Source organism: Arachis hypogaea, chromosome 3, assembly GCF_003086295.3.
Source record: "Arachis hypogaea cultivar Tifrunner chromosome 3, arahy.Tifrunner.gnm2.J5K5, whole genome shotgun sequence".
Lineage (NCBI taxonomy): Eukaryota > Viridiplantae > Streptophyta > Magnoliopsida > Fabales > Fabaceae > Arachis > Arachis hypogaea.
The window spans coordinates 133,894,044-133,907,805 of record NC_092038.1 but is presented as its reverse complement, the minus strand read 5'-3'; the positions used below and the strand labels follow the sequence as shown (position 1 = coordinate 133,907,805).

The 13,762-nt window shown below is 34.1% G+C and overlaps 1 protein-coding gene across 2 annotated transcripts; it reads left to right on the top strand.

Moving 5' to 3' along the window:
• Nucleotides 1–311: 311 nt before the first annotated feature.
• Nucleotides 312–9,196, top strand: LOC112733986 (paired amphipathic helix protein Sin3-like 4). 2 transcript variants are annotated; one of them, XM_025783140.3, is made up of 26 exons: nucleotides 312–533; nucleotides 658–714; nucleotides 841–925; nucleotides 1,046–1,121; nucleotides 1,443–1,598; nucleotides 1,744–1,930; nucleotides 2,171–2,269; nucleotides 2,417–2,581; nucleotides 2,664–2,991; nucleotides 3,135–3,271; nucleotides 3,427–3,502; nucleotides 3,594–3,623; nucleotides 3,754–4,025; nucleotides 4,131–4,285; nucleotides 4,448–4,575; nucleotides 4,658–4,912; nucleotides 5,007–5,687; nucleotides 5,913–5,983; nucleotides 6,585–7,214; nucleotides 7,336–7,436; nucleotides 7,529–7,667; nucleotides 7,753–7,905; nucleotides 8,030–8,193; nucleotides 8,284–8,389; nucleotides 8,498–8,677; nucleotides 8,806–9,196. In XM_025783140.3, exons 4-25 carry the CDS (start codon nucleotides 1,048–1,050, stop codon nucleotides 8,651–8,653), a joined length of 4,263 nt encoding a protein of 1,420 aa, XP_025638925.1. In that variant the 5' UTR covers nucleotides 312–533; nucleotides 658–714; nucleotides 841–925; nucleotides 1,046–1,047; the 3' UTR covers nucleotides 8,654–8,677; nucleotides 8,806–9,196. The 2 variants fall into 2 exon arrangements, with proteins under 2 accessions (XP_025638925.1, XP_025638926.1); XM_025783141.3 differs by having other exon boundaries at nucleotides 330–506.
• The last annotated feature ends 4,566 nt before the right edge of the window (nucleotides 9,197–13,762 follow it).

Sequence of the window (13,762 nt, the reverse complement as noted above, 5' to 3'; positions counted from 1 at the left end):
GATATAAAGATATAAAGATATATTATATAAATTTGAAGCATAAAAGATATATTGAAGTAGTAGTAGAAGATACATATAAATTTGAAATTTAAAAGATATAGATGTAGAAATTAATCTTTATGAAAAAGATTAGATAGAGTGAAAAACATTTACGATCAAATTTTCTTAATTCCTTGGTCCAATTACTTTTGTATGTCCTTTGCATTATTTTTTTCATCATAATATAATATATGTGCTAATATATAATTTTAATTTTAATTATAATTATTATATTATTTTTATTTTTATTTATACCCATGATATAAATACACATACACATATCACATTGTGAACTCTCTAATCTCAACCTTCACCCTCTCTAGTTTTTGTACATTTTTTTTCCTCTCTATTCCTTCTTCCTGTTCCTTTTTTCCTGCCAGAGAGAAAAAGAATTAGACAAGAGAAGAAAGAAAATTCAATTTTTTGTTTTTTGTAGCTTCGAAAGTGATAACTTTGCTGCAACAGTGGTGTGTTTCTCTTTGGTACAATCAAAGGTTCTGATTGTGTTAAAATAATCACAGATGAAAAAACTGTTACACAAAGCTTCAATTTTTTTTTCTTCGTTTTTGTTTTGTTTTGTTTTGTTTTTCACATATCTATCTGTTTTTCTTTGTGCAGAGAAAAGACTTTGTTGTGGAAGGGTACTCTGCAGTTCGTGCACTTCACAATCACTCTGTAATTTTTTTTTTTCGTTTTCATTTTTTTCTTTTTTATTTTATTTTATTATGTGCTGCAAATTCTTACCACGTTGCTTTACATTGAAGTAATGCAAATTATGCTTTTTGATTGTGTTTTTGTTAGGATTTGTTTGGCTCTTTGTTGTGGGTGGTGATCTGTTTGCAATTCGGGTCTGGAATTGTTGCTCGTGGTTTGATGACTCTTTGAGGTTAGATCTGCTTCTTGGTTGTTACTTTTGTGTTCAAATGTGCAAGTCCGGTTTCTGGGGATTCTTCTATTGTGTTCTAAGTTTCAAAGCGTGGGTTTGTTTCTTCTGATTTTTGTTTAGGGATGAAGAGGTCCAGAGAGGATGTTTACATGAGTTCTCAGCTCAAACGACCTATGGTATCTTCTAGAGGAGAACCGTAAGTTCAATTTGCTTTTTGGCTTGTCTTGTTTCATGGCTTTCTTTTTTTTTCTTTTTTATTTTGGTGTGATGGGGTACATTTTTGCTTGATGATGCAGTTGAATCTTAATTGTTTTTGTTACAGAACTATTTAGTCTCTTCTGGAGGTTCAATTTTATTGCTTTTACTTTTAAGTCCCTTATGTTGATGTTTTGACTTAGTGTGATAAGATCAGATGTTTCTTTTACTAAAATGTGCTTGAATAGGGTTGATAATGTGCCGAAATCTTCTTGTTGATTTCTCAAATTGTCTAACTAAAGTTTTTTTTTTTGGACTGAAGCTCCGGGCAACCCCAGGTTACGATTGGTAATGCTGGTCAGAAACTGACCACAGATGATGCCTTACAATACCTGAAGGCCGTGAAGGATATGTTTCATGATAAGAAGGAAAAGTATGATGACTTTTTAGAAGTAATGAAAGATTTCAAGGCCCAAAGGTTTGATCATTTTGGACCTCATTATTACATCTTGCAGTTCCTCCAAGCTTTTCTTTTATGGACGTGGAAATATTCTGTATTATTAGGAGTAGAGATATTGGTTCTATTAGCAAAATTGATTTGTCTATCTTTTGTTCATACGTAGAATTGATACAGCGGGTGTCATAGCAAGAGTGAAGGAGCTATTTAAAGGGCATAGAAATCTAATTTTAGGGTTTAATACCTTCTTGCCTAAGGGATATGAAATTACACTTCCGTTGGAGGATGAACAACCTCAGCAGAAGAAGCCTGTTGAATTTGTTGAAGCTATAAATTTTGTGGGCAAGATCAAGGTTAGTTTTTGTTGAATTTGACTGTAAGGCTTTCAAGTTGCATTTCTGCACAAGAAACCCAAAAACAAAAAAAGGAGTTTTGGCCAACGATAAATTTCAGGCTGCCAATCATATTGTGGGCAATTGATATTGGTATTGTTAAACAATCAATTGTTGCATCTTGCTTAAAGCTCTTATACTTTTTTCAAATTCAACACAAAATGGACAGTTTTTAACTGTGATTGAATTTTTTTCATGCAGAGTCGGTTTCAAGGCGATGACCGTGTGTATAAGTCGTTTCTTGATATATTGAATATGTACAGAAAGGAAACCAAGACTATCTCTGAGGTTTACTTAGAGGTTTGTGTTGTATATGTCCGGTGTTGCCATCAGGCAAATTTGTATTGGCCTCTATTTCTCTCTCTTTTTTGTGGTTTGTTTTCTTGGAGTATTGATAGGTTATGAATTTAGATACTAATTTTAATCATATATCGGGTATTTACATAGGTTGCTGCACTTTTCCGTGACCATGAAGATCTTCTTGAGGAGTTTACTCATTTTCTTCCTGATAATTCAGTATCAGCTTCAACTCATTATACTTCTGCCCGAAATTCTATACTTCGTGATAAGAGCTCTGCAATGCCAACTATTAGACCAGTGCATGTTGAAAAGGTAATCTTTCAGCTTTAATTGTGTGTCCCTTTGATTTTTAGTTAATTATTAAGCAGCTAATATTTCCCTTTCTCTATGACAGAAAGAAAGGACCATGGCTTCTCATGGTGAATGTGATCTCAGCGTTGAGCATCCTGATCAAGAACTCGATAAAAGTTTGGTGAGGGCTGATAAGGACCAGAAAAGGCGTGCTGAAAAGGAAAAGGACCGTCGAGAAGAGAGAGATAGGAGAGAAAGGGAAAGGGATGATAGAGATTATGATGTTGATTGTAATAGAGACAGTTTATCCCACAAGCGAAAATCTGGTCGTAGGACTGATGACTCTGGTGCTGAACCATTCCATGATGAAGATGAAAATTTTGACCTGCGCCCTATGTCATCTACTTGTGAAGATAAAAGCTCTTTGAAAAGTGAGTTTGTTAATACTTTGATCACGGATGTATGTTCTAACATTTTCAGAATTTCTTTTACCCTGCCAAACATATGCTTTGAACTTCTTATATGAATGTTTTAAATGTTTGAAGTTATAGACTCCAATTTCTTATCATCACAGGTATGTGTAGTCAAGTCGTTGCTTTCCTTGAAAAAGTCAAGGAGAAATTACGAACTCCTGAGGTTTACCAAGAATTTTTGAAGTGTCTACATATATACAGCAGGGAAATAATTACCCGACAAGAATTGCAGTCATTGGTATGGTTGATAGAGTTATATATATTGATTTTCTTAGCTACATTACTTGTTTTGTTGCCATATCCTGTCAATAGTTATTACTTATTAGTGAATCTGGTGTGAAGAAAGCTGAGGCTAGGATTATCTTGATCTGATGTCACTATTTGTTCTTCCAGGTGGGTGATTTGCTGGGGAAATTTCCAGATCTTATGGAGGGATTTAATGAATTTTTGGCACAATGCGAGAAGAATGGTAATATTCAACCTATTATTTTTTCTTTTTCCTTGAATTCATTTTTTTATTTTAAATTCTTTCTTCTCATTAATCAAGTTCTGTCGTGCAGAAGGATTTCTTGCTGGCGTCATGAACAAAAGTACGTAACATGGTTATCTCCTTTCTGCTATCTTATAATAGATGCACCCCATTTTTTTTTTATTATTATTATTCAAATAACAATTTTAGCTTCACCTTGTGGCTAAACTGTCTGATTGTTGTATATCCAGAGTCCTTGCGGAATGAAGGACATGGATTGAAAGCATTGAAGGTAGAGGAGAGGGATAGAGATCGAGACCGTGATAAGGTTGAAGGGGTGAAAGAAAGGGATAGAGAGTGCCGAGAAAGGGACAAATCCACTGCAGCTGCAAATAAAGATGTTTTCGTTCCTAAGATGTCTCCATATGCCACCAAGGATAAGTATTTGGCAAAACCTATAAATGAGCTAGACCTTTCTAATTGTGAACAATGCACTCCCAGTTACCGTCTTCTTCCAAAAAATGTATACTTGCTTTACCTATCTCGTCATTATTTTTCATGTCCTAATGGAATCTCTGTGATGCTCCTGCTGATTGTGTTCTTTATGTGTTACTTTTTGCTCCCACAGTACCCAATACAAATACCTAGCCAGAGAACAGAACTTGGTGCAGAAGTATTGAATGACCACTGGGTGTCTGTCACTTCAGGAAGTGAAGATTATTCCTTTAAACACATGCGAAAAAATCAGTTTGAAGATATTCTGTTTAGATGTGAAGATGACAGGTTAGAGCTTATCATTGATTTCTGTTTCCCCTTTGGAAACTAATTCTTTTAGTCATTTAATGCTGCAGCTATTTATTGTGCTTTTGACATAATTGGATTGATTCATGTATGCAATTTCTCTATTATCAATTGTTGCTGATTTTTTTAAACTTATGCTGGCAGGTATGAACTTGATATGCTGATCGAGTCTGTAAATGTAGCAATCAAGCGAGTTGAAGAGCTCTTGGAAAAGATTAATACTAATATTATAAAGGGAGACAGTCCAATTCGAATTGAGGAACACTTCACAGGTTTGATCAATGGAATATCTTAAGGTATGAGCTAATTCTTGTTGTTTTTCCTATTCTAATATGATTTCTTTTGTTCTTTTAGCTTTAAATCTTAGATTGATTGAACGATTATATGGTGACCATGGGCTTGATGCAATGGATTGGCTAAGAAAGGATGCATCTCGCTTTTTGCCTGTCATATTAAACCGCTTGAGGCAGAAACATGTAGAATGCGTAAGGATGAGTGTTGCTTGTAAACCAGAGTGGGCTAAAGTACATGCTGCGAATCATCATAAATCACTTGATCACCGTAGCTTCTACTTTAAGCAGCAGGATAAGAAAAGCTTGAGTAATAAAGGTAATAAATGGGTTGTTTCACACTTAAAGAACATGCTATTGTTAAGTTACTTTTCTGCACTTCTGATTCCTTGCTATTGCTGTACATTCTACAGCCTTACTGACAGAAATAAAAGAAATTAGTGAGAAGAAATGGAAAGATGATGTTCTTCTTGCAATTGCTGCTGGAAATAGACGGCCTCTTCTTCCAAACTTGGAATTTGAGTATCCTGATCCAGAGATCCATGAAGATTTGTATCAGCTAATAAAATACTCCTGTGGAGAACTTTGTACAACTGAACAGATGGATGAAGTTTTAAAGATTTGGACTACTTTTTTAGAGCCCATGCTTGGTGTTCCTTCTCGACCCCAGAGTTGTGAAGATACAGATGATATTGTTAAGGCTAAGAGCAATTCTTCTAGAAGTGGCACTTCAAATGATTCTAATGGTAATGATAGTCATGGTTTTGGTGCGACTCCTAATAATTTAAACACTAACGAAAACAGGGATGAGAGTATTCCATTAGCACAGTCAAATTCTTTTAAAGAATGGTTAGCAAATGGGGATAGTGGAGTTAAAGAGAGTAGTCATCTTGATTCAGACCGCACTTCATACAAGATTGAAACTTTGGGCAGTAATACACAGCAGGGTAAAATACATATGATTGCATCCATCCCTGATGAAGTATCAAGAATCAATAAACAAGACCATCCGATTGAAAAGTTGGCGAGTGCTAATATCTCAGTGGCCTCTGGAATGGAGCAAAATGGAAGAACTAACATAGATAACACATCAGGTTTGTTACATGAATCAAGAACGAGGACACTGCAGTTCTATCTTAAATACTTTGTTGCATATTGGCATTAATAGGCATATTAATTTAGTGCTTATTACATCTCTTATTGTCACATAATCATAATCATTTTTAGTCCTATCTCATTCCCATAGTTTGTACATTTACTATACCATTCATTTATTACTCTAATATCAATGGAATTCTGAGATATTTTCCCCCTTAAAGGACTTACTTCACCTCCATCTGGTCCTGGTAATGTTTCTGGCGAGGGAGGGCTTGGTTTACCTCCATCAAAGGTATGGCTTAAGTCTTTCAACTTATTTCAGTTAATTTTCAAGTTAAGACGGTAACATGCAAATGATGCAATGGAATGAAAAATATATAGTGTGAATTATGTTAGAGGACAATGGATGCTTTTTGGAAAGAGATTTTGTTTCATCTTTTACAGGCATTCTCCTGATTGTTGATTGACACCTTCATGTGAAACAAACTTTCAAATAATGTTAACTATCAGAGATCTGGAGCCTCATATTGCTTGATGTTACTTTTTTCCCCTTGCATTAGTAAAGATGATTTCCTGAAAAGACTATCAAAAGCACTATATGATTTTTGCATTTGGGTTTAGAGGTCCATCTCACTTGCACATTTCTGTAAATTTGAACTGTCATTTCATGATGCCAAGATACATGTTGAGCCTAAGTGCTAGCAGTATGTATAGAAAGTATTCATTTGATGGTTAAATTTTAGTGTGCCTGTCTCATTTAATAGTTGTTCCTAAACTTAGAAATAGATGAATAAATGTGTGGGCTTAATGTGCAACCCGAATAAACTTTTATACTGCACATTATTGCCAAAGTGACCAGATATTTTGTTTTTTGTCTTTTTATCATGACTTAGCTCGCTGATTCTACAAAACCTGTTACATCTTCAAATGGGGCTATTACTGAAGGCACCAAAGTTCACCGACCCAAAGATGAATCAGTTGGACACTTCAAAAGTGATAGAGAAGAGGGAGAATTATCTCCCAATGGAGACTTTGAAGAGGACAACTTTGCAGTTTATGGAGAAGCTGGTTTGGAGGGAGTGATTGAAGGGAAGGATAGTAGTACAAGCCGACAATACCAAAGTAGACATGGAGAAGAAGTTTGTGGTGAAGCCGGAGGAAGAAATGACCTTGATGATGAAGGTGAGGAAAGTCCTCATAGGTCGTCAGAGGACAGTGACCATGCTTTGGAAAATGGTGATGTTTCTGGTAGTGAGTCTGCTGATGGTGACGACTTTACAAGAGAAGAAAAAGAGTGTGGGGATCAAGAACACAATAACAAGGCTGAGAGTGAAGGTGAAGCTGAAGAAACGGCTGATGGCAATGATGTTGAGGGAGATAGTTCCTTGTTACCAATTTCAGAACACTTTCTTCTCACGGCAAAGCCTCTGGCAAAATATGTCATGCCAGTGTTGCACGAAAAAGAACATTATAGAGTCTTTTATGGAAATGATTCCTTTTATGTGCTGTTTAGATTACATCAGGTACAACATTATCTACTAGTATTTACATATTTATATGCATGACCATGGTTACTAATGTCCTGGAGGTTTTGTAGTTTATTATGCATTCTTATACTGCCTTGCCATTTTTCCAATTTTACAGAAATTGTATGAGAGGATTCGGTCGGCAAAGGTTAACTCGTCCTCTGATGAAAGGAAATGGGGGACTACAAATGATACTAGCTCTACTGAACAATATGGCAGGTGATATGCCTGTGAAATCATAATCTTTACATTCTGTTACAAATAGCATGATGCATATTTGTGCTAAACTGAGAGTGTGCTTCGTGCTACAGGTTCTTGAATTCTCTTTATGACTTCCTGGACGGTTCTTCTGATAATACGAAGTTTGAGGATGACTGTCGAGCTATTGTTGGAACTCAGTCATATGTTTTGTTCACAATAGACAAGCTAATATATAAACTTGTTAAACATGTAACAGCCTTGAAATCCTCCTTTTCTCTATCTTATCTGAGCTATTTCAGTTCTTTTGGATTCTGAATTTCTTCTTTCATTACAGCTTCAAGCCGTTGCAGATGATGAGATGGATAACAAGCTTCTTCAATTATATGCACATGAGAAATCAAGAAAACCTGGAAGATTTTTTGATACAGTCTATCATGACAATGCTCGCATTCTTCTTCACGATGACAATATATATCGAGTTGAATGTGTAAAAGTTCTTATCTTTCTGCTCCTCTTGGATCAGCTTTTGATTGTTTAACTTAGGATTGAGATATTTGAATATAAGGTTTTGCATGTTCTAAACCTTAGTTCCTTTTCATTGTCAACTGCAGTCACCTGCACCTACTCGTTTGTCTATTCAACTGATGGACTACGGTCGTGATAAGCCCGAAGTGACTGCTGTGTCAATTGACCCAAAATTTTCAGCATATCTGCACAATGACTTCCTAGCTGTTGTCCCTGACCAAAATAAGAAGTCTGGAATTTTCTTGAATAGGTATTTCACTAATCAGTATAATGCTGGTTCCATTTCATGCCTATGCTTAGGTAAATATTTGTAATTATTTTGTTTTAATATTTTTCGCAGGAATAAACGCAAATATGTCGTTGGCGATGAATTTACCAGCCAGGCCATGGATGGAGTCGACGTTTTCAATGGCTTGGAGTGCAAGATAGCTTGCAGTTCGTCTAAGGTAGTTTGTAGGTCAGCGATGCATATATTTCGAGTTTCAAGTCGTTTTCAGTTACGTTTTCTGAATTCCATTCTCTGTCTTCTCCTTGAATACGTTGCGCGATGTTAGGTTTCATATGTTTTAGATACCGAAGACTTTTTAATACGAACAAGAAGCAGAAGGAGAACCTTGCATCATAACAATTCATTCCATGAAAAGGCCAAGCCTTCAGAGAAATGTTCAAGCAGAGCTCAACGGTATCACCAGTTGTTTACAATCATATGAGGGTAGCCATTTGAGCTGAATATGGTAATTTGATCATACTCCTTTTGCTGCTATATGTTCCGTTTTGGACTTGAACTGTTCTAATCAGATCTTAACCGCCACGCCAACCATTCAAGTACATCTAACACTCATCGTTTTGTTTCCTTTTTAAGCATTTTTGGTCGTGCATCATCGGCAAAGGCGCCGGACGGGACCGAAATGACAGATCTCCCTCCAAGAGCAAAGGATGTATACTTTGTGATATTTAATTTCGTTGCAATGCTCACAGCAACCAAATAAGACTTTGCAGAGAAAGAAAAGGGAGGGATGAATGAAGCAGTGAGAGTTGTTGTATACTGTAACATTGGTGGTTGATGATTCACGATCATGTAAATATAGAGTTCTAATTTGTGATGTATCTAGGAGCCATTTTCTTTCCATTCATCCATATTTTTGTTATCTTGATAATAAAATTTTAGATAGTACTACCTTTTTCTTTCTTGTTTGAAGTTATTGATGTTTTTATGAAGTATTTGGTGGCTGCAACTGGCCTCCACATTCAAATTCGCAGTGCATGAACAAGAAGGTTAATATACCCCTTAACCCCATATTTCCTTTTCCGTATATATAACTTATCAAAAATATTTTGTTTAGTTGTGTTTGTATAACAAGAAGGTGCGGTTGACAAATATTCTATTTTGCTCACAATAACGTTGACAGCTGTTGTTGGGGCCCGAGTGGGTGACGCCAGTTGCAGTGGGTTTAGGTTGTTTAATTTGATTCTTTGCTTCTTTTGTTGTCTTTTATTACATAAATTATTTGGTTTAAATTAACACAATTTATGATAGTTAATTTTGTAATTATTTTTGCTATTAGAATTATCTTTGTTGTTTATAATTTTACTATTAATATTAACTTAATTATTTTAGACTTTAATTGAACACTATTGTATTTATATTTTATACAAATAAAATATAGATGTGAGTAAAAAATAAATATAAGGTCATAATATGAATTATAATTTTGAATCTCATGGTTTAAATCGAGTTGATCTGAACTAGTCATTGAATCAGTTGCTCGTCCTAGTTCTATCTGAACAATATCTTGTGCTCAATAATTAGAGAGTTCCTAAACTATTATAAAAATAACTTTTATTAGGATTTTTTATTATAATAAATTAAACAAAAGTAATAATTATAGAAATAAATAATTTAAAAAATTATTATCAAAATTCGTTTTTCTCTCTAGTAAACGAGATAAGACAGGTAGATGCGACATGTGTATATTTCGTTTATAGTTTATACTATAAACAAGATATATGTATTTGTAAATATAAAAATATATTTTTTGAAAATAATAAAAAATTATTAATAATATCAATAATTTAAACTTTTAGCATGTAATTAGTATTTAAAAATGTTGGTAGAAGAGATTAAAATTGATATGTTTGATCAATTAGTATTAAAAAAGAGTGCATAAAAAATTTTAGATTAAATTATAGATCAAATTAGATTGATTTAAATTTGAAAAAAAACTCGTAGTTCAAGTTTCATGACGAGAATAATTGTGCCCACTTCTACAAATTCAAAGATGGGAAGCCTGAAGTTGGCACATAATAAATAAAACAGAAAAAAAATGAGAAGAGAATTGAAATGCGTTCCGCTTTTTTAACAGGGTTCTATGGTCGGTCCGCGACACCTGGATGCCGAGGCGTCCTTAGGGTGATCTCGTAGTTCCTACGGGGTGGAGACGATGGGTCGGTCCATGGATTTTCTTTCCTTTTGCCGCATTTCGTTCAAAGGGTTGAAGGGAGATAGTGCATCAAGCTGTTCGCAAGGGCCAACTTGATCCTCTTCCCCAGGATCCCAGATGAGGAAACCCTAGGAGAGCCGCTGACTCCAACTATCGTCCATGTACGATCCCTACTAGATCTGACCAATTACCCATCCTACCTCCTCTACGTTCTTGACGGTCCATCTTTGTCTCAGTAGAGTCTTTCAGTGGCATGTTTCGGTCCTCTTTCCCATTACTTAGAAAAAGTACTCCCACTCTTTCTCTGTTTTATTTATCTCCATCAACCTCTCCTAATAATTGACAAACAGTTATCTCCACTCTTCCATTCTTTTCTATTTTATTTATCGTGCATCAATGAACGCTTCCCATCTCTCCATCTTTTAGGAGTAGGCACAATTACCATATTTTATTCTTATCATGGAATTTGAACCCGTATAAGTTTTTTATTTTTCAAATTTAAATCAGTTAATCTAAAATTTTTTATGCACTCTTTTTTAGTACTAATTGATCAAACATATCCATTTTAATTTTTTTTTATCAATCCTTTTAATTACTAATTGCATGCTAAAAGTTTGGATTATTGATATTATTAATATTTTTTATTATTTTTAGAAAATATATTTTTATATTTACAAATACACGTATTTCGTTTACCGTATAAACGAGATATATGCAAAATTATCTCCTTTACAGTGTAAACGAGATAAGATAGAAAAAAGAATTTCGATAATAATTTTTTAAATTATTTATTTCGGTAATTATTATATTTATTTAATTTATTAAAATAAAAAAATCCACTATTATTATGTATGGTTGGACCTCGTTCCATATGAATTAATTTTATATAGGAGGAAAGAAACTTTGCTTTTTTTTCATGAGTTTTTGCCAATTATATGTACAGGTACACAATTTAAATTATTTATAAACTATTTTTTTCATGTCATGAAAATTTATATTGATCACTCAAAAGTTATGGTTTTGCATAAAAAAAAAAAAAAAGTCATATGACTTTTGTCTCGTGTAATTTTGCAAAAAGGTTTAAAAGATGTTTGCATAACATGTAAAAATACATTAAGAAATTCTTCATAGTAGAGCAAAGCTTTTTTTTATAATATTAATGAATGTATAAATTTTAAAATTATTATATAGATATGTTAATCATCAAAGTATTCGAATCTGAAAATTTTATTAACTCTAATTTTTTATCATATATTTTCTTTAAGAATTTAACTAACGTATGCTTTAAAAGAACATATTAAGTTACTAATTAAAGAAAATTTATAAAAAATATAGATTTAAGTCTTCAATGTATTTATTAAAGTAAATTAATTAAAAAATTATACTAATAGAGATTTTTTTTAATTACTTATCGAATGAATGCTAAATAATTGTTCTTTTATGATTATTTTAAAACTTAATTTAGTAAATTTTTTATTTTTTATGAGTAGTTTATTAAAGTTGGTTTTTTTAAGTGAAAATTTGTGTGTATTAAAATTAAAATTTTTAACATAATTTCATATATTAATAAATTTTTAGACTTCTCTTTAATTAATTATTGATGATAAATTTTATTCACAATAAATTTCTTTCTCTATTTATGTGTATTAAGATTATTTTAAATTTTAAAACTATTTTATCGAATCGGAAAAGCTCTGCATACAAGCCATTAGGGCTTGTATGCTTTACAAGTTCATTAAGCAATAAAGCAAAAATATGTGCTGCTCCACATACGTTGTATACACGCGCTATATAAGATCCTGCGTATATCTAACTACCAAATTTAAAAGATTTGTTTCCTTCTTCGTTTTTGTTATTTTGAGATTTGGTTGTTCTTCTTCTCGCGCGTCTTCCCTCCTTCTTCTCCATCGTTCTTTTCCTCTCCTTTTGTCACTGGTATGTTCTTCGTTTACGTTACTTTCCTCTCTCTGTGCAACTCGAGCTTCGTTTTCTATTTTGATTTGTTGTTTTCTGAAATCAAAGTTTGAACTCGTTTTGAAGATAATGGATCATTCAACCTCAGATTGTCAGCTGAATCCAGGCGAAGTTGATTATGAATTTGAATCTAATGAAGTTCCTGAGGTTTGATTTACATAGGATTAGTATGAATTTTCTTTCAGTAATTTGTATAGCATTGTGTAGTTGAAAAATTGCTGAACATTGACTGTGAAACTAACACGTTAACATGAATCTGTCGATTCAATGTATTAGTTGTGATTAATTATCTGGAATTTGTAGCAGACGCTCGGGTGTAGATTAATTCCATTTTGGGTGTATTTTTGCTAGAAGTGTGGGTGTATTTACACTTTACTGGTTTTTTGTTATTTTAATTGAGTTGTTGTTGTTCAGGTGTATTATATCAGACATGATTGGGTGTGTTTTTAGTTTTTGACATGGTGTATTCTGCAGCCTGTGTATTTACAGTTTATGGCTTTAAAGGTCATTCTGTAGTTGAGTTGTTGCGGTTCGGGTGTATCATATTAGACATGATTGGGTGTATTTGAATCATATCTATGGGTGTATTCACAGTTCTGACACGGTGTATTGTGTAGCCTCTCTCGGTTGTTGATGACGAGCTTGTTCCGAAGGTTGGAATGACCTTTACCACCCTTGAAGATGCTGGAAAATTTTACAGGAACTACGCCAAGGCTGCAGGTTTCTCTACAAGAGTTCGGTGCACAAATAGGAAGGGAAACGAGATTAAGAATCAACTAATTACATGTAGCAGAGAGGAAAAATGAAAATCTAAAATATCTCCGACCGAGAAGACCAATCCGACAGCCGGTTTAAACTGTCCAGCAAGAATTTATATACACACATTGAAGGATGTCGGTGCTTGGATCATTTCAAAGGTTGTGCTGGATCATTCACACCCCTGCTGTCCAAGTAAAGCAGAGATGCTCAAACAGCACAGGGAACTAAGCATGTCCATTCGTCGTACGATAGAGAATAACGAGGAGGCCGGTATCAGACCAAGCAAAACCTACCAATCATTTGTTGCGGCTGCCGGGGGGTCACCGCGAGTTAAATTTTATCGAAAAGGACGTGAGGAATTACATTACCAGGGAAGTGCGGAATGTTTCCGAACAAGAAGATGCAAAGGAATTCGGGAAATACTTCTTAAGAATGAAAGAGAAGAATCCGAATTTCTTTTTTAAGCTCGAACTCGAGGAGGATCAATCGATTAAGCTGGCTTTTTGGGCCGATGCAAGAAGCAGAGCTGCCTTTGAGTATTTCGGAGACGTCATTTCATTCGACACCACCTACAATACAAACAGGTAACTAACTGCCCCTCTTTATGATGCTAAATTAATTTATTTTTACGAATCCGCAGCAGAG

Bases quoted from the DNA above. Each gene is read 5' to 3' on its own strand.
- LOC112733986 (XM_025783140.3), top strand. From the start codon at position 1,048: ATGAAGAGGTCCAGAGAGGATGTTTACATGAGTTCTCAGCTCAAACGA. The intron at 4,286-4,447 runs GTTAGAGCTTAT...TTATGCTGGCAG, and splicing joins TTTAGATGTGAAGATGACAG to GTATGAACTTGATATGCTGA. The intron at 5,688-5,912 runs GTTTGTTACATG...TCCCCCTTAAAG, and splicing joins TAACATAGATAACACATCAG to GACTTACTTCACCTCCATCT.